At 33.8% G+C, this 20,120-nt stretch overlaps 1 protein-coding gene across 1 annotated transcript in view; it reads right to left on the reverse strand.

The window, feature by feature from the left end:
• Positions 1-20,120, reverse strand: part of LOC134276045 (uncharacterized) — a 55,195-nt gene that overhangs the window by 19,457 nt on the left and 15,618 nt on the right. The window contains exons 3-5 of the mRNA XM_062758327.1: positions 4,143-4,370; positions 478-690; positions 116-343 (exon numbers count right to left, since the gene is read on the reverse strand). Of these exons, the coding sequence (XP_062614311.1) occupies positions 116-343; positions 478-690; positions 4,143-4,370 (669 nt within the window). The remainder of the gene's footprint in view (positions 1-115; positions 344-477; positions 691-4,142; positions 4,371-20,120) is intronic.

The raw sequence follows: 20,120 nt of genomic DNA on the forward strand, positions 1-20,120 counted from the left end.
TTATTCAGGGCAGAGATGTTCACATTAATGAGGTGCCACTGTATGTCGAAATATTCATTTAAATAAATGCATGTATATCAGAAATTTAAATCTGTAAATGATTTAATGTACTCACTAGGAGATATCTTGTCCACACACAACCTTTTATAAGGGTTGAAAAAGCCTTCTTTACATTCAAAGATGCCAATAGTTCTATTGGTACGGCATCTTAAATACTTTGTCGACCACAAATTTCCAGGAATTGCATTCAATCCATCAGGCAGTCCTATACAACTTGGTAATCTTACTGGACAAGGAATACAATTCTGCTCAGACAATGGACATATGTTTTTCACATATTCACCTATTTAAAGAAATTTGTAGATTTAATGATATTAAACCTAAACCAAACATAATGACACACACACACGCCCTCTCTCACACACCTTTTCACACACATCCTCACGCACGCACACACATATTAAAGATGTGACTTACAAGGTGCTTGAGGTTCATGCCTGGAGCTACAATAGACATCTTTAAAGTCCTCACAGCGCTTTGTTATCGTGGAGAACAGCTTTGGATATCTACATTCTTCAATATATTTCCCAATGGCCTGGTCTCCAGCTGAACAATTGTAGTACCAGCCACAGTTTTCAGGGTGTTTCAATATAGCATATGGATATTCAGAGCAATACTGTATTATTTTTTCTGTAAAGGTAATATACAAAGTAAAAAAAAATTAAGCACTTCTAAGAATGTAAAAACAAGCAAACTAATCGTATACGAGTCCACAAAAACAAAATTCCGGACTTTTACTGTTAAAAGCAATAAGCCGTGCAGTGAGCACTGTGGCAACGCACTTTGAAAAGAATTGAAAAAAAATCATAGTGCCTTAAGATTGGGACAAAATCAACGCACTTTGTAAAAAAAAAATCAAAGTGCTTTAAAATTATGCATCAATATTTTAAACCATGGAGGCACTTAATGAACTTTGAAAAAAATATGTTTAAAATAAAAAGAATCTGAACTTAGATTTTAGTAATACACAGCATTATTTTCTTATACACTTAACATAACTTCTGAGTGTTCACTCTAATAAATCTAATGCAGATTTTGCATGACTTTCACATAGAAGTAGAGGACTTTCTCTTTTAGAGATTGACTTTGAAAGCGTGGGTATTTTGAAAAATCCTATTCGTTGCCTAGCAACAAAATTGGATGTTTTGATAACTAAAAAGTGAAAAATGGTGAAGGTTTGGTCAAAAATCTTATAGATTTTCTTTTTGTAGCAGATACAATTTTTCAAGTAATAGAAAATAACTCCCATTCAATTTTAAAACGAAACAATAATTCATAACTATTAATCTCCATAGCAACAAGAAATTTTCCCTAGCAACAATGTAAAAACAGTTATTTTTTGGCATTTTTGGAAATATGTATATTAGAAACAAATCGATAATTATACTCAAAATTATAATTGGGCAAATTGTCAATTTATATTAAATTGACAATTTGCCCAATTATAAATAAATTTTACTTATTAACCAATGGCAACAATTCTGAACACCTAGCAACCAATTTTGTAACCACTTTACTTTTTTACATACAGTCATTTATTTTGGAGGTTGAAATGAGATTTTCCGTAAAAAGACCATCTGAATGAAAAACTCAGTAGTATAAGAGGAGTTTCGGATAAGAGAAGGGTACCCAAAAGCGTAACAGACGGACGGACGGACGTACAGACGGACGGAAATACCGATTACATGTACTATATACCCTCCCACTTTTCAAGCGGGGGGTATAATAAAAAAAATAGACACAAGTAGTATGTATCAAAATATCTCTGTTTATGTAAAGATTCCATAGAGTAACTAATTCTTTGGTTGCCATGGTAATAAGTTGCACACTGGCCAGAAAACGAACTTTTTGTTTGCAAAATACTCTACAGCCGCACTTGGCCCCCAGTTTTTGCTTATGGGCAAAACTAACTGGTTATTCAAGTAGCTTTAGCATTTCTGTTTCTACAGGAAGTATATTTTTATGATTACCATGGATATAATAACATGATATAATATCGTAAATTAATGTAGCTTAGCTACTATTCAACATGTATATGAAAGATAAAGGCTCTCATTAAGCCTTGTTAAATTTTACAGGCAAGAACCTCTACGAATTTTTGTGAAAACTCTAGATTTCTCTAAAGGTTGAAACTTAATTGTGACAATTTTTTTGTGAAAAGGTCTATTGGTTTTGAGAGTATTTTTAAATCAATCGCTGTACTTTGATATCGAAGATTGATTGATTGCATGTTGTTTAACGTCCCCCTCGAGAATTTTTCATTTTTATGGAGACGCCACCACTTGCCGGTAAAGAGCTGCAAATTTTATCCTCTAATCGGCACTTACGGTCCTTTCAAGAGCACTTATGGATCTTTTTCGTGCCAGCACCTATTATGACATACGGGACCTCGGTTTATACATTCTCATCCAAGCACCGGTCGCCACGTCCCACATTCAGGAGTAATCCGAGTTAACAAAGCTCACCACGGTAATAATAACGCAGAGCTGTTTACTCTTACGATTTCGCCGTATTTTTTACGGATTTTTAATCAAAAATACATCTAACGTTTTGCTATTATGAAAATACGGAAATACTTTCGTTTGGAATTTAGGAGTTAGTTTTCATTATGATTTGTTGAAATATTGCTGAAAGAATGCCTACTCGGCTTAAACCAGCAACAGTCATTGACAATCAATTGTAATGATCTGGTCGCCGGGGCCGCGTTGCGCAGTGTATAGAGCTTCTGCTCTAAGAGTTGCACAGTAAGGACTTGCTCCTTACGTCGAGGGTTCGAATCCGACTTGTGTGACGTGGAGACCGGTCCTTCAAATCAGACCATATAAACCGTGTCGCAATAGGTGCTGGCACCAAACAGACCCCTCCCTGCTCTATGGCCTTGAGTGCTGAGTAGTGGACAAAATTCGCAGCTCTCCACGGGCAGGTGGTTGCGTCTTAATGAGTAAAAAATTATTGAGATACATTAAACAATCAATCAATCATCCTTATGATCTGTCTGAGTTTCACGCCCTTTAATCACTGTAAAAGAAAAAATTAAAGGACATCGGCGATTTCGAGTTGCCAAAAATGCTGTGGTATAACATGACAAAGAACACGTTACATGTATTTAACCATGTTTTAATAATCAAAAAAGCAGTTGTTCTACAACTATATACGTAAAATCAATGGAAAGCGAAATCTTACTGGCAAATGTTAAATCTCACGGACAAATCTGATAAAAAATACTGAGAGACGACGGTAAGGGTAAACAGGTCTGAATTAACGGACTGACTGCGGATGTCTAAGAATTTTCACGGATCCCTAAATCGTAGCTTACCGTGATCTAAAATCGTGACAGTGTGACTGGAGCTTAAGGTAGCTTAAAAGGGTTTTGACCTTGACCTTTGGCCTAGAAACTTCGTTCAAGGTCACTGCACATCCATTGGCCAGTGGCCCTCTGTGAGTGATGTGAGCCACATTAAACCAAAGGGAGTGAAGAAATGATTTAGACAAGGATTTTCATATAAATTCAGTTATGACCTTAATCTTTGATCTATAAACATGGTTCAAGGACACTGCACATCCTTTACCTAAAGAAATTATGTGGGTGAAGTATGAGCCAGATGGGGCCAAAGAGAGAAAAAGTATGCTCCGGACAAGAGATCTCGGACGTACAGACGGATGGACGGACGGACCCACGAAATGCAGGTTATGTGACTGACAAATTTATGTGACTTTTTCCAAAAAAATTATGTGGCGCAAAACATGATACATGGGGTAAGGGAGGTAAATCTCAAAACCTTTTGACGGACGTCCATATACGGACAATATTGTCCGTATTTTTTTATGTGACACTTCTTAGAATGATTTTTTAAGTCACATAACACTCATTTCTGCTAAAAAAAATCAAATTTGTATGTGACAGTCACATAAAACAAAAGAGTCACATAAATCTTAAATGGGCACAAAAACTGTCACTTAACCATTATTTCGTGAGAACGGACAGACTAACAGGTATGAACTTCACTATTAAACAAGTAATTTCCTGCACTTAGTTGCTTCGTGATTATGTCAGCTATCTTCTATAGAATAATGTGACCTACCAAGTATCACAGAAGTTGTACATATTCTCTTTTGAGGGTCAAATACACCACTCTCACATGCTTTTTCTGCCATGGTTCTGTTTAACAAACATGTGATATACACAGAAGTCCAGTTGAATCCAGAGATGGCATTGTCACCATCAGGTAGACCAACACATGAGTGATGCACTTCAGGACAAGGCTTGCAAGATATATTTCCCTTGTTACAATGGAACTGACTGTATTCACCTGTAAAAATATTGTCAGACTTATGTTCAATTCATTTAACAGAATAACACTGATCTGTGGTCTGCTTAAAAAATAGTCTTTCGAAATGTTTGTCTCAAAAATGTTTTTCTTATAATATAATTCGGTGTAATAAGATCCCATTTGCCTATAACGGTCACCTGTGTATGATATTCTTTCTTTAAAATTTCTTTCGAGAATTTTTCAGTCTTATCGAGACGTCTCCACGTGCCGATAGAGGGCTGAAAATTTTTCAAAGTGTCAAGAAACTGTAATTACGACATTTTCAACGGTCAAATACTTTAATTTATTCATTGAATTGATATTCAAAATGATGTCCTATCAACAGTGTAGGATATAATATCAAAAGTTCGATAAAAACTCTTGATTTTCCTTTTTAGGTCACTCAGGTGACCTATTGCTATCCGTTTTCGTCTGTCGTCGTGCGTCGTCCGTCGTCCGTCGTGCGCCGTGCGATAACATTTGAACATTTTTAGTTTCTTCTCTGCAACCACTCAACCAATTTCAACCAAATTTGGCACAAAGCATTTATGGGTGTACGGGATCAAAAATTGTGAATTTCGTGGTTCCCTGCCCCCCCCCCTTGGGCCTGAGGGGTGGGGCAAAAATCACTAAAATAAATGAAATCTTTAAAAACCTTCTTCTTTACTCCTGGACATCAAGCAGTCAAACTGTTTGCATGATTGTAATCAGCATTGAGTCCTCTACCAAAATTGTGAAATTCATGGCCCCAGGGTCGGGGGTTCTAGTGCTAGAACAGGGCTAAATAGATTATATAGTGAAATGCATAAATTCTTTGAAAATCTTCTTCTCTGCTCCTGGGCATTAAATAAACTAACCAAGTACATAGTTATGTTGAATAACACTGCCTCTACCAAAATTGTGAAATTCATGGCCCCTGGGTCAGGGATTCTAGTGCTAAGGTGGGGCTCTATTGATTATACAGTGAAATTGCATAAATATTTTGAAAATCTTCTTCTCTGCTCCTGAGCATTTAATAAACTAACCAAGTACATAGTAATGTTAATTAAGGCTGCCTCTTCCAAAATTGTGAATGTCATGGCCCCAGGGTCAGGGGTCCTGGTGTTAGGACGGGGCTCTATTGATAATATAGTGAAATTGCATAAATTCTTTGAAAATCTTCTCTGCTCCTTGGTATTAAATAAACTAACCAAGTATATGGTTATGTTGAATAAGGCTGCCTGTTCCAAAATTGTGAATGTTATGGTCCCAGGGTCAGGGGTTCTGTTGTTAGGGCAGGGCTCTATTGATTTTATAGTGAAAATACATTGTTTCTTTAAAAATCTTCTTCTCTACTCCTTGACTTTAATAAATTTAAATGGCATTAAATAAACTAACCAAGTACATGGTTATGTTAAATAAGACTGTCTCCTCCCAATTTGTGAATTTCAGGTCCCCTGGGTCGGGGTTCTGGTGTAAGGGTGCGGCTATAATGATTGTATAGTGAAATACATGAATTCTTTGAACATCTTTTTCTTTGCTCCTGGTTAATATGCCAATGATCTAATTACATATTTACAGCATACATTTTATTTTCAGGTTAACAAACCCGCCGCGCAAGGTTTTGAATCTTCAGGAAAAAAAATGATAAAACAATTTTTTTCTTTCAGATGTCAAATTTGACTCGGGATCGAGATTTCAGATTTATGAACTCGTATTTCCGGTTTTATGAACACAGCGGGTAAATAAAGGTAGATCTGCAAAGTTCATAGCAGGACCATAGCTTAGTTTAGTGTAAAAATTCATCAATAAGAGTGCCATTCAAAACGTTTCACCCGTTCTAAGGACAAATAAAATGCTGAAGACTTTGTTGCACAATGACATGCTGGTGAGATCATTCTGTATTCGTGTTTAAAAGTATCTGTAAATTATTTTCCTCCCACAGGCTTAAAACTGCCCGTGGTAGCTATTGCCAGCGAAATTGTTTAGGTCTCTGTTATAGCTTACAGTCAAAACATAATTCTTCAGAAAAGGGTCGCTTATGCATCAAATGTAATGAATAAAAATATGGGAGAAGTTAAGTCCATTTGAGGAAGAAATAAACAATATAGCCTGAAGAAATTTTAAAAAAGAAGCAAGTATACACAAATATATACAGGCTTGTAGTATCGTTCGTGGCAGCCACAAAAAGTATTTTTCACTTAATTGAAAAAAAAGTTCACTCTACAACCAATCCTCCCTGTCTGTTTTATGAAAGAAATTATAATTTTAGGCATCAATTATATTTTAGAACAATGTCTACACATTCACCTAACACATATTAAAAATGATATATTGAAAGAGTTTTAAAGAATTGATTTTTTAAAATATATTTTGATCAACATCACATCTCCATATGTTTCATTGAATTACTGTGATTTTTCATATAAGTTTAAAATTAAAACCACGCCTTCCTCCAGGTCATTATTTGAACAAAATGGAATATACACTACCTGAGGATGCTTCAATATTTATATGACCAATCATGGCTTTGTTGTACGTAAGAAGTTTAACAAATGTATATTTCTATCCCCCCCCCCCCCGAGTCATAGTTTGAACAAACTTGAATCTACTCTATACATTGAAAAATCAATGTTTTGTAGTTTGATATTGAGCATATTTCATTCTTGAGACAGGGTTTTTGAAATATAAAATATTTTAATGAGTGCAAAAAGGTAATCAAATATTACAGAGCTCATATCAACGAACATTGTCTTTCAGTAAGCCAAAGTCCCACGTTAAACTAATAATCTAGCTGTATACATCTTAAGATACAACAAACATTAATGCAAATTTGATAGGACTTGCGGTTACTTCGGAATGTACTTATCCAAAAACTTCAAACAAGATTCTAATCTTGCATCCAAAGCAAGTTCAAGAATGTTCATCCCCTGATTATCCATGCAAGTTTGGTTCAGATACTTTCTGGGTAATAGACCGGGTCCAAAACTTTAACTTGGTCAATCTTCTGGAAAATGTAGGTCAAATCCAGGGACCGAAATGTCAAATAGTGCGCATCCTTATGGGTGTGTCATCAATACAGGTTATGTCAGTGTACAGCAAATAGTTACAATAGAATGAACCTGCTCCGAAAACATGGATCCAGAATTGTAAGTCAGATTCAGCATCCAAAGCAAGCCTGGACGTATGCATCTTTAGATGTTTAGATGTATCATCCATGGAAGTTTGGTCAACATTATTGGGATTATAGCTACTTTAGAATAAACCTGCTTCTAAAACTTTTACTAAGTCACCTATCCCAAAAAATGTAGTTCAGATTCTCATTCAAAGTGAGCGGTATAGTGTGCAACATTTTAATATCTTCCATGCAAGCTTGGTCAACATAACTCCTACACCTACCCTAATAATGAGTCGAGTCTGCTCCATCGACTTTTACCTGCATCAAAAACCTAAATCTGTTCGAAATATATTACTTGGTCATTCCTTCGCTGAAATTGCAGCATCTGGAACCTTGACTGATACAAGGAAACACACTAGATTAAGCATCGTCCATGCATTTCAGATTGTTGAAGGGTTTAAAGTACTTAATATGAAAACTGCACTCAAAACTTTAACCTAGAACGCAGACGCCGAGGGTATCACATAACTCATAAGCTTCCACAACTTCCTTGAGGTGAGATAACATTCTTTTCCCAACTAAATTCAATGTCCAACTTCAAACATTGAATATCCTCTATATATAAATTTTAAGTTTGTAAATAGACAACACCGTATAAAAATCACATAAAAATATTAAGTAACAAATCATATGTCTGGGTTGGAATGGACAAAAAAATTGTTCACTCATCTGGAAAATGTCGGTCAGATTCAGCATTCAAAGCAAGTTTTGATAGATATCATCCCTAGATGTATCACCATTCATGCTAATTTTTTATTAAAGTATGGCTAAAACTCACTTATCAGAAAAATATGTTAGATCAAGCATCAAAAGCAGGTTTTGTACATCCCTAGATGCATCACACATGCAAGTTTTTTACAGGTAGAGCTTATAATTACTTGAGAACAACTTTCTCATCATCATACTGGAAAATATAGGTCAGATCCTGCATCTGCAGCACATTTGGTAATGTTCATTCCTAGTTGCATCATCCATGGAAGTTTGGTCCAGGGAGGGCTTACAGCTTTTATGCAAAGTTGATAGGACTTGCAGTTACTTGGGAATGTACTTATCCAAAAAGAAATTCAAACTAGTTTATCATCCAGCACATTCATTTCATTCATTCAAATCCAGCGTCTGACGAGTGGTCATCCTTTGATGCATCATCTATGCATGTTTGGATCAGATATTTCTTTGAAAATAGACTACTCCAAATAAAAATACCCAGATTTTCCCCTTGTACATTGTAATTCTTTTTATGACCCGACCCTACCCCCAGGGTTCTTGATTTGAACAATTTAGAATCTACACCTACCTCAGAATTCTTCTATAAGTTTCAGCTTTTCTTGTCCTGTGGTTCTTGAGAATAATATTTTTATTATTATCCACTATATGTTTCAATGTAAAACTTTGGATTCCTTATTGTGGCCCCGCCCGACCCTTGGGGGTCATGATTTGAACAATTTAGAAATTACACTACCCCAGGATGCTTCCACATAGGTCTCAGCTTTTCTGGTCCAGCAGTTTCCGATAGGTTTCCTATATATTTCAATGTAAAATTGTATTCCCTATTGTGGTCCCGCCCTACCCCCCGGGGTCTTCATTTGATTAATATCCCAGGATGTTTCCACATAAGATTCAGCTTTTCTGTCTCAGTGGTTCTTTAGACATATGATACAAACAAAAAATAGATGCCTGGATTGGTACATATATTTTTCGCCTTATTTTATTGCATATGATGCAAATAATAAATTTCTAGAATATATTTTAGAAATTGTAAACCTTCCGTGATGTTCAAAAGTCTGCCCTTCTGAAACCATCCTCTTAAATCCATATAAATATTTTTCACTTTAAATTCCGTTTTTGTGAAAATTTGAAAAACAAGAAATCTGTAAGCCAATGCTCACTAGTAATACCCCCCGCCTTGATGTAAATAAACACTATCATGTTAACATACACAATTTCAGTTACAGGCAGATGCACAGAAAAATGTGAAGTTGACATCAGATTCATATCAAAGTTAATCCCACCATATGGCATGCCTCAACAAAGAGTGTACTAAAATTTCAAGCATCTGAAATTGAATAGTTGATGAGAAAACTGCGACGAAAATTTGTTATGTATGAAACAGACAGATGCACATACAAACAGGAATCTGACATCAGATTTGAACAAAAATGTATCCAACCATATGGCATGCCTCAGAGATGAGAGAAGTGTTAAAATTCGAAGCATCTACAATGAGTAGTTGCTGATAAAACTGCGACGAAAATTTGTTATGTATGAAACGGACAGACGCACAGACAAACAAGAAGTTGACCTCGGATTTTAACAAAAATGTATCCCACCGTATGGCATGCCTCAGAGAAGATTGTGTTAAAATTTGAAGCATCTACGATGAGTAGTTGCTGAGAAAACTGCGACGTTATATATTAAACGGACAGACGCACGCACAAACAGGAAGCTGACATCGAATTTGAACAAAAATGTATCCCACCGTATGGCATACCTCAGAAAAGATTGTGTTTAAATTTGAAGCATCTACGATGAGCATTTGCTGAGAAAACTGCGACGAAAATTTGTTATGTATTAAACGGACAGACGCACAGACAAACAGGAAGCTGACATCGAATTTGAACAAAAATGTATCCCACTGTATGGCATGCCTCAGAGAAGATTGTGTTAAACTTTGAAGCATCTACAATGAGTAGTTGCTAAGAACTGCGACGAAAATTTGTTACGGACAGACTAACAGACAGACACACAAGGGTAAAACAGTATACCCCCCTCTCCTTTGGAGCGGGGGTATAAAATTAAAAACTACGCGGTGAAAGTTATTCATTTCATTCATTTAAACATGACCCTAGTTGTTATTTTCGAAATCTTTGACAAAAGTTTGTATCATCTGTCCTTAAGAAGATTTTTGATGACCCAACCCTATTGTGACTTTTCTTGATTATTTTCCCATTGAATGAGACTTGGCCCTTTATTTTAATAATTTAAACTCCCCCTCACCCAAGAATGCTTTGAACCAAGTTTGGTCAAAATTGGTCCAGTGGTTCTTGAGAAGAAGTCGAAAATGTGAAAGGTTAAAGACGGACAACGGGTAATCAGAAGAGCTCATTTGAGCTTTCAGCTCAGGTGGGCTAAAAATTAAACTGTACACTCATCTAGAAAATGAAGGTCGGACGCAATATCCAAAGCAAGCCGGGTAGTGTTCATCACTGGATACATTATCCGTATGAATTTAGTTTGAGATATCGATAAGAGCTGCTTTATCAGAGATGCTCGAACAAAAATGATTGATATATCATGCCTTCCTACACTGAAATCATGAATCAATCATTAACTGGATACATGTCCACTCATTATAAATGCTATGCAATTTTTTAAAAGGCGAGGTCAAGGTCACAAAAAAGTTTAAAGTGAAACGTTTCGGGTGAAACACAATAAAGGGAACAGTAAGGTTGCAGTTGGGGAAAAAAAATTGACGTCTTTATTTTGCCTCAAAAATATTTTTTTTTCTAAAAAGTAGAGTATCTAAAGGATCTGAAACATAAACGGTTATATGAAATTCACATCAGAACTTTGTTTTTTACAAGCTGATAATAACCTCAATTTCACAGGTTACGGACACAAGTGTTGTTTTCTTTGAAATAAATATTGAAAACTGTTTATAAACTTTAATTTTTTCAACTGCTCAAAAACAAACAACATATAAATTACTAAATATGGACAAAAGTTGGACTAAAAAGGTGGCATTATACTTTAAAATGAAAACAGTTCTTACTTCGTACATTTTTATTTAAAATGGTTGTATTTCAATTTATGTAAACTCTTTAAAACCAATATAAATAAAGAAAGAGCTATCTATAAATAATATTTTTATGCCTTTGTTGAAATATAAATACTTCCATTAAAATAGGAAATTTCATTTTTATAAATTTTCTAAAATAATTTTATAGCTTCAATAAGTTACAGACACTACAAGACCCAAATTTTTATGAATGGTTTTTGGTTTGTGGTAAAAAAAACATTTTATAAACATCTAGATCTGAACTATTAGAAATCAGATTCAAATGATTATTGAATACAAAGTGCATGAAAATTAAATATTGTTTCAAGTAAAAACAATTTACTTGCAGAATTAATGCCAATAGGAAAAAAATCCAATTTAGGAAATCCTGAAACTTCCTTTTTTCACATAACTACCCGGTATATAACTGAAGTGCAGAAAAAAGTTCTCTAATTCACTAAAGTTTTATGAAAACTTTTTAGAGTCTAGGTACACTGATCAATGAAGTCAATTAACCAAATTTAAGGGTTACGGACACTACACAATACTTTAATTTTTCACAGGCTTGAGGATGAAGTTTATGTTTTTCAACCCTTTTCCTAACCTTTTTTCAGCATTTCTTTTCTCGTTTCAGTTTCTCCCGATTTTTTTTTATTCTTCAGATCTCAACTTCGTCTGATAAAAGCATGCCATAACCAATATACTTTGAATAAATATATACACGCGTAACTTTATACAGGTGTTATGTGCAAGTAGAAAAGTCAAATTTTGAAGAATAAAGCTCACTAATATTTCTTTAATTTATTTTTTTTATTCTGTGAAGCATTCTATTTTTCTTCAAGCAGTTTATACAATATATACAATATACAGTATATACAATACTTTATCTGAAATTGGTGTAATTTTAGTTGCTTTCTTTTTTGAAATTTTTTTGTAGTGTCCGTAACCAAATTACTTCCCCACTGTTTAACGTTTGAATACAAATTTACTTGTATTTAACACATTTTAAGATATTACCTAATAAGCAACTAGACAATTGAAGAATATATCAAAAAAAAAATATGGGTTATGTAACTTGTGATAATAATTTTTAACTATTTTTATGTCATTGTGGGTGTCCAGTCATTATTCTAGTACTTGCAGTAAAGAAAAAAAACACATGATCTAAAAGAATTCCAGCTAATAAACACCTTTTCATCTCTAAATTTAATAATACACTGTTCAAAAATTTATCTGTAAATTTTATGGAGGAAAAAAAAAAGATATTTCATCTATCAACTTTTGATTACGGACACTACACACTCTACAAGTTATTTAAAATAGAATGAAACTTAACCTTAAATAGAGGAATTCCAATAAGATTTTCGTAAATGTAAAACCAGTTGACTTAAACAATGAAAAAATAATGACATGCTATTTGACTTAAATCCTAGGATGTCAACGGCATCTGCCAAAATCAAGGTGATGTAACACCAAGGATCTTGTTTATGGAAATGGTGCAATCTGGGTTTCCCAAATTAGCTGCATTATCAAAGTGAGGGAGAAAAATAAAGTACATTGATTTACTTGTTAAACAAACCTCTGACCTTTGTGAGTAGACTAGCATTAGTGTTTTAACACAGCCTGTTTCAAACTGCCTCAAGTACATGTTACGGACACTACAGGATTTTGTAGTGTCCGTAACCACATTTGTGATGATACCAGAGAAACAGTGGTGACGATCAGGAAAATTTCAACACATCTCAGCATCTATATGAAATGCCTGTAGGAAATTATTTTAGATATTTATAGAGCCTTCCAATTTCACATCATTTAAGTGGTTACGGACACTACAGTTTTTTGTAAAAACTTAATTTTCTACATAAAACATGATGAAATTTAATTACAATGGTTACATAACCCAACTTTTTTTTGTAAGTAACAGAGCATTGTTGCAACCACTATTGAAATAGCAATCACTATTGAAATTATTATATCAATAGTGGTTGAGAGTGTATTTCAATAGCAAACATAGTTAGTAACCACTATTGAAATACAACCACCATTGAAATAATCATATCAGTAGTGGTTGAGAGTACATTTCAATAACAAACATAGGAAATAACCACTACTGAAATACAACCACTATTGAAATAATTAATATTATATCAATAGTGGTTGAGAGTGCATTTCAATAACAAACATAGGTAATAACCACTACTGAAATACGACAACTATTGAAATAATTATTTCATTAGTGGTTGAGAGTGCATTTCAATAACAAGTACAGGTAATAACCACTATTGAAATACGACAACTTTTGAAATAATTATTTCAATGGTTGAGGGTGCATTTCAACAACAAACATAGATAGTAACCACTATTGAAATACGACTACTATTGAAATAATTATCTCAATAGTGGATGATATCCATTTCAATAACAAACATAGGTTGCAACCACCATTGAAACAATGTTCACTTTTGAAATAAAGATTTCAATATGGATAAAATCTTTGATTTCAATAGTGCTTTGAACGATCCAATATATATTGAAATAATTATTTTACACACGGCGGGTGTGACCGGTCGGCAGGGGATGCTCACTCCTTCATGGCACCTGATCCCACCTCTGATGTTTCGGGGGTCCGTGTTTGCTCTGCTCTTATTTTGTATTGTTTTATGGACTTTGAGATTGAATACTGTTCGTTATCTCCATATCCTTCTTCAAACGTTGCTGAGGTGGTGAAACTTTTCTTTCTATACTGGTAGTATTTCAATAGTGGTTGAAACCTATGATTACCATATTGAAATGCACTATCACCAACTACATGTATTAAATAATTATTTCAGTAGTGCTCGTATTTCAATAGTAGTTGAAACCTATGGTTAATATATAGAAATGCACTCTCACCCACTATTGAAATAATTATTTCAATAGTGGTCGTATTTCAATAGTGGTTACTAACTATGTCTGTTATTGAAATGCATCTCAACCACTGTTGATATAATTATTTCAATAGTGGTCGTATTTCAATAGTGGTTACTAACTGTTTTCTATTGAAATGCATTCTTAACCACTAATGATATAATTATTTCAATAGTGATCGTATTTCAATAGTGGTTACTAACTATGTTTGCTATTGAAATGCACTCTCAACCACTATTGATATAATTATTTCAATAGTGGTCGTTATTTCAATAGTGGTTGCAACAGAGCATCAATACTGTGATTTTCGACAGAAATCTGAAAAAATAAATGATATGGACATTATTTTTATTTGGTTTAATGAGAGAGGTAAATTGTGAAAAATGTATAACATTGCTCCCCTATTACATTTTCTTTCATATCTTCAAAAGTTGTTATTCAATCCTGAAAATTCAAGCACCAAAGTACATGTAACTTGTCAAAAAAATTCTTAAGTCTGATAATGATCATTGGCATGAAAATGTATGATATTTAACAATTATTTAAGATGAAAATGCTATAATTTCAAAGGCAACCGCATAACGCTGAAAAAAGTCATTTTTTGGGTACATTTTTTGCATTTACTTAAATTTTCTTAAGGTTTGATCAACAAAATTTTGCACATAAGTCCTTTATAAGAATTGTTATAAATGAATTATGATAAATTGCATGTAAAGAAAATAACTTTTCTTAAAATCATGTATAACAATGTGGTATTCTTAATGCGCCCCTATATTGTGTTTCACCCGTATATAGATGCGGTTGAGCTCTCACCGATACATGTACGTATCAACATACTAAGTTTTATAATAATATCTTGAACGGTTTCTTACAACTTGAATTAAACACTAATTAGGTACAATTACATGGCAAATCATAAAATACTTAAACAGTGCTTTGAATATTCTAAATTTGGGGGCGACGCAACATCTTCCTAAGATGCATTAATTGCCCAAGTTAAAAATGATTCTAGGTTTGAGCCAAACACGATTTTGCCATATTTGGTCATAGCATCTTAATTAAAGGATCGGAGCATCCTACTTTTAATGTGCGACATATCCTCTACCATGAAGTATTATAAGCTGCCAAAGCTCAATAATTCTTGGCATATAAACTCTACAGTGAAAGATTAAACTAAGATTGCCCAATAATTGGATAGTTTTACAGTGTAATACCTGAATATACACAAACATATAATATATACTCACCACAAAAAAAAAGAAACGCATATCCAGATTAATAAGAAAATCTAAGTTTTCAGTTTAAATCTTATTTTATTTAAGTGATTTGTGTTGTGATAAATATCAAATATGTCCTATGTTGCAAATTGAAAAGTCAAGTTGATGTCATTTTGATCGTCCCCAAATTCAAGGGGCATAACAATATGTACTGTGCGACATCTCAATTCTAGTGGGTTTCCGATTTGTGGTGGTGTTTGGAAAAAAATTTTGGTACTGAAGTTCGAACCTAACCCCCCCCCCCCCACACACACACACACGAAATGGGATTTTCGTGTTTGAGAAATGGACATTTGCCTTGGGGGGGGGGTTGTTTTTGTTTTTGTTTTTGCTTGTTAGGTTTTTTTTTTTTTTTTTGAAGGTATAATTTTTTTTTACACTTAGCCCCCCTACTTTCAATTTGCTTCCGACGCCAACGCAGTTTTTGGTCTGTTATCCGTGTTCTTAGCTGGTGGAGACGTAGGTTAAACCACTGCAAAGCCGATTGATGAACACTAAATGCAGTTGCAAACACCTGTAGCTCCGGTTATCATCATAGTTAGTCCGTGTTGCGTTCATCTTTGTTAGGGCGTGAAATTGCAGCATCAACTTTGTTATTAAATCTTAAATATGGGTTTAATATGAGTGTTTATTATTTCTCTAAATCCAAAATATCAATGAAAATAGACCCCCGATTTACAAAATGTGAAAAACACTATTTTCATAAACATGATTATTCAAGGGAAATAATTCAACATTTGGGTTTTAAAACCCAATGTTTTCCTTTAGATAGATCACAGGTATCCAATGATAAAAAAGGCAGTTGTTCCATATACTTTTTCAAAATTTAAATTTCTTTGATGAGTAAAACAATATGCGTTCCTTTTTTTTGAGTATAGATGAATCCGTGTAAGGACGGTAAAATAAATTTTGAGATGTTTGTTAAAGACACAACCCAAGATTTTACGACGAAATGTTTTTCCCAAATCTTTCAGTATATCTATCATTTTAAAGTATATGCTAAATGAATGTGTAAGATTTGCTTTAAAGTATATTCGAGACCCTAGTTAAAGTGTAATATACCTCTGATTAGAGAGATAACTTGCCGAGGAAAATGGATAATACATCATCAAAGCTGAACCGTTTTCTTGACACAATTTCTGTACATCAGATACAAGTAAATTTGGCAATGCGCATTCTACCTTTCAAAACTGATATTATAAAAATGTAAATTAAAATTGTTTACTGTTTAAAAGTATAAACACTTATGTATATAGTATTATATATTCTTATACCATTACAACAAGATTCCGCGTTTTCCAGAGGAATCCAAGATCATTATTAGTTGGTGTCGTATATACTTCCACAAAACTGCAAATTCCGGGGGTGGGGGTTGGTTCCTCCACCCGATCCCCAAATAGATCAACAGATCTGAGTTCTTTTTCCTTATTGTACTTGCGTATAGAAAAGTGAAATAAATTACAATATGGGTTAAGCCTAAGAGAAATGAACAATGGTCGTCCAACTAGAAGTCGTTATACCCCGATCTAATGAATACATACTGACTATACTCAAATCCTCAGTATCCTTCTGAACGTTTCGTACAAATTCTTTTTTTTAGGAAAGCTCATTCATTTAAAAGATATTGTCTTGAAAAAGGAAGAAAATTAAACTTGAGTGTACATACATCTATTTGTATGTACAATGTATAGACAAAACTAACTAGTTTTGTCATTTAGATTATTTAAGCTGTGGCGAATCAGAGAATCTTGAAAGGGGCGGTGGTACGTGTAGTTTGGCGTCGGGATAGGGACCCCCAGCCACACCAAAAATTGATTTATTAAATCTTGTATATACCGTATAGATAGTTTTCAGTAGACCTAAATTAATAAGAGTTATTTCACGTTGGCCGCCATATTGGGGGTCAACATGCTCATATTCCTTCATTATTCAACCAACTTTAACTTTTTATACTGGAAATTGTTGGATGGGAAGCATTGTTTTTCTTTAAAATATACATTTCTTAAAGTCTCCTTTATTTCATAATGTTTATTTCATAAAGATTTTCCCCCAAATATTTCTGCTATACCCCCTTATATTTGGTAGGACAAAGAGGGAAAATAAACAGGTTGACCGTTAAGATGGTGGCCAATGGGAAATAGCTCTTGTTAATATGGGTCTACTGAAAACTATCTATAAGCAGAATTTTTAGCGATTTAATTTTGGCATTTTACCGAGGGTGCGGAGATCGCTAAAAAAACTTTATTCGGTAATAACCAATATTTGCCTCAAAAATCAAACTTTGACGGAGAAATATTTAACTATGTTCTAAAACAGGGAGATATGCTGACTTCAAGGCATCGAATATTTTCATAAGCAATGACGTCATATGTTTGAAATGACGTCATGAAAGTGACGTAAATTTGAAATTTTCACGATTTCTACAGAAAAATGTATCAATGAAATATGTTGATATGGTTCCTGAGCAGACCTGCGCTCTATAAATTCTGTAGCTAAAATTGTTGAATTTCTGTCCATTCTTTTTTTTTTTAATTATACAAAATCCCACTAGTTTGTGATGTCATAAAAACAAAAATTGTCAGTAACCAACTTTGAAACACGGGCACTTGTTTCTGAAATAAATTTTTGACCCATAGTATAATAATAACACAAGGTATCTAACTCCAATTTACACCGAGTACCCCCCTCCCTTAGAATCGCGCTCATTTACACTTTCAGAGAAAAGGCAGTGGCAAAATTTTTATACCTATGTCTTCTATGATAATTTATCTACACAACCATATATAGCTTGTTTGTCTTTGTTTTCTTTAATCTCCGTAAACACCGTCAAAACAAAAAGTCGAACTAAACCATAAAACGGTATGTGCTAATCTCGGGCAAAGAGAAAATTTGAAGAATGCGTGGGTTTAAAAATTCAATTCCAAATTTTAGATATTGCATTAAATAAATAAAATTTCATAGTGACTTATTTTCCATAAAAAGACCACGATGTTTTTCCGATGTATTTTTAGAAACAGATTTTTAGCTGATCAAATTCGAGGTCTAATTCTTTGCCCGAGACTAGAACATATCATTCTATGGTTGAGTTTCACTTTCCACTCGGCGAGCAGAGTTTTGAAGCTGATTACGGAGATAATGAAAATAAAGACAAGCATATTAGATACGGTTGTGTATATAAATTATCGTAGAAAACAGTTTACCCGTGCATTTCCTCTGAAAGTGTAAATGAGCGCGATTCTAAGGGAGGGGGGTACTCGGTGTAAATCGGAGTTAGATACCTTGAGATACCTTGTGATATTATTATTCTATGGGTTAAAATTTATTCCCGAAACAAGTGCCTGTGCTTTGAAACTATTATATGATTTATCAATTTATATTTCTCTTACAATTAATACAATTAGCACATTTTAAGAATTTTTTCAAAATTTGACTTCGGTGGGGGCAAAGATATGCAATATACCGAATATAGTTCTTTGCTGCGTTTTATTTGTAATAGCTTCTTTAAGGAGCATTTTGAATCGCTAGTGAATTGCCCGAAAGTACATGCATATTTAAAGTAAGTACATGTACTTTGAAGAAACGGTTGTACCCGTAATTTTAAACACATTGTAGACTAAAAATCGAGGTGAAGTAGATGAACTGAAAACAAAATCAAGATGGCGACCGTGATGAACCTATAATAATAACATATTATTATAGTTTAGAGAATTTTTATTTTTGAAGAGATAGGTAAAAAGAGATCAAGAGGTCAAGCACCCGTGTCCTTTATCAACAATTGTCTTCTTTTTTCACTTGTCAAATTCTTTCCAAGTAAGTTCAATTCTGTCGCTCTTTCAAATCCGATTCGACGTCACTGCTATGTCAGCTATTTTTGTGAATAAGAGACTGAACATGACTAAATCATCTTGTATTTAATAATGGGGCATTTAATATGACTGTATAAGATATATAGTTTATGATAAAGTTTGTGTATTTTAAGTGATTTAATCTCAAATAATATATTCCGTTTTCCTTTCCGTTCCCTTTTCTATTCCACGTTTTAGTAACACCCTACTAAAATACATAGGGTTTTGATTCCGATGAACAGTGTTGCTGTCGTTACCAAAAATAGAAATTTCTTTGAGATACTTTTAAAATGTTACTCTTCCTACAGTTTTGGTTTAATTTCAGTATATGTTAGTGCACAAGAAATCTACACTAAGATGCATACTGCTGTATATAAGTTTTTGATTTTAATGAAAAATGTTGCCATAGTTACTAAAGCAATTTCTGTGAAATCCTTATAAAATGCTACTCTTCCTACAGTCTTCATCTGATTAATTATTAATTTCAATATAACTTAACACACAAGTAGACTTTACTGAGATACATAATTGTCCTTTTTGTTTTTAGATTTTGATGAATGATATTGCCATGGTAACTAAATTGAAAATTCTCTATTTTGTTTTTAAAGCTACTCCCATAGTTGTAGTCTTATTGCAGTCTTGCCACAAAAGGAGACTTTATCAAGGACTATCGTTCTATTTATTGCTGTTGTAAAGACTGCAACTTTTCTCTTCTTTTGTTATAAGTACAAACCAGTAGATCCACAGTCTCGATAGAGACTTTTGGTTTAAAGTTTCTATTTAGAAAGA

Source organism: Saccostrea cucullata, unplaced genomic scaffold, assembly GCF_032062105.1.
Source record: "Saccostrea cucullata isolate Sc308-1 unplaced genomic scaffold, CSIRO_AGI_Scuc_v1 ctg1318, whole genome shotgun sequence".
In the NCBI taxonomy this organism is placed as follows: Eukaryota; Metazoa; Mollusca; class Bivalvia; order Ostreida; family Ostreidae; genus Saccostrea; species Saccostrea cuccullata.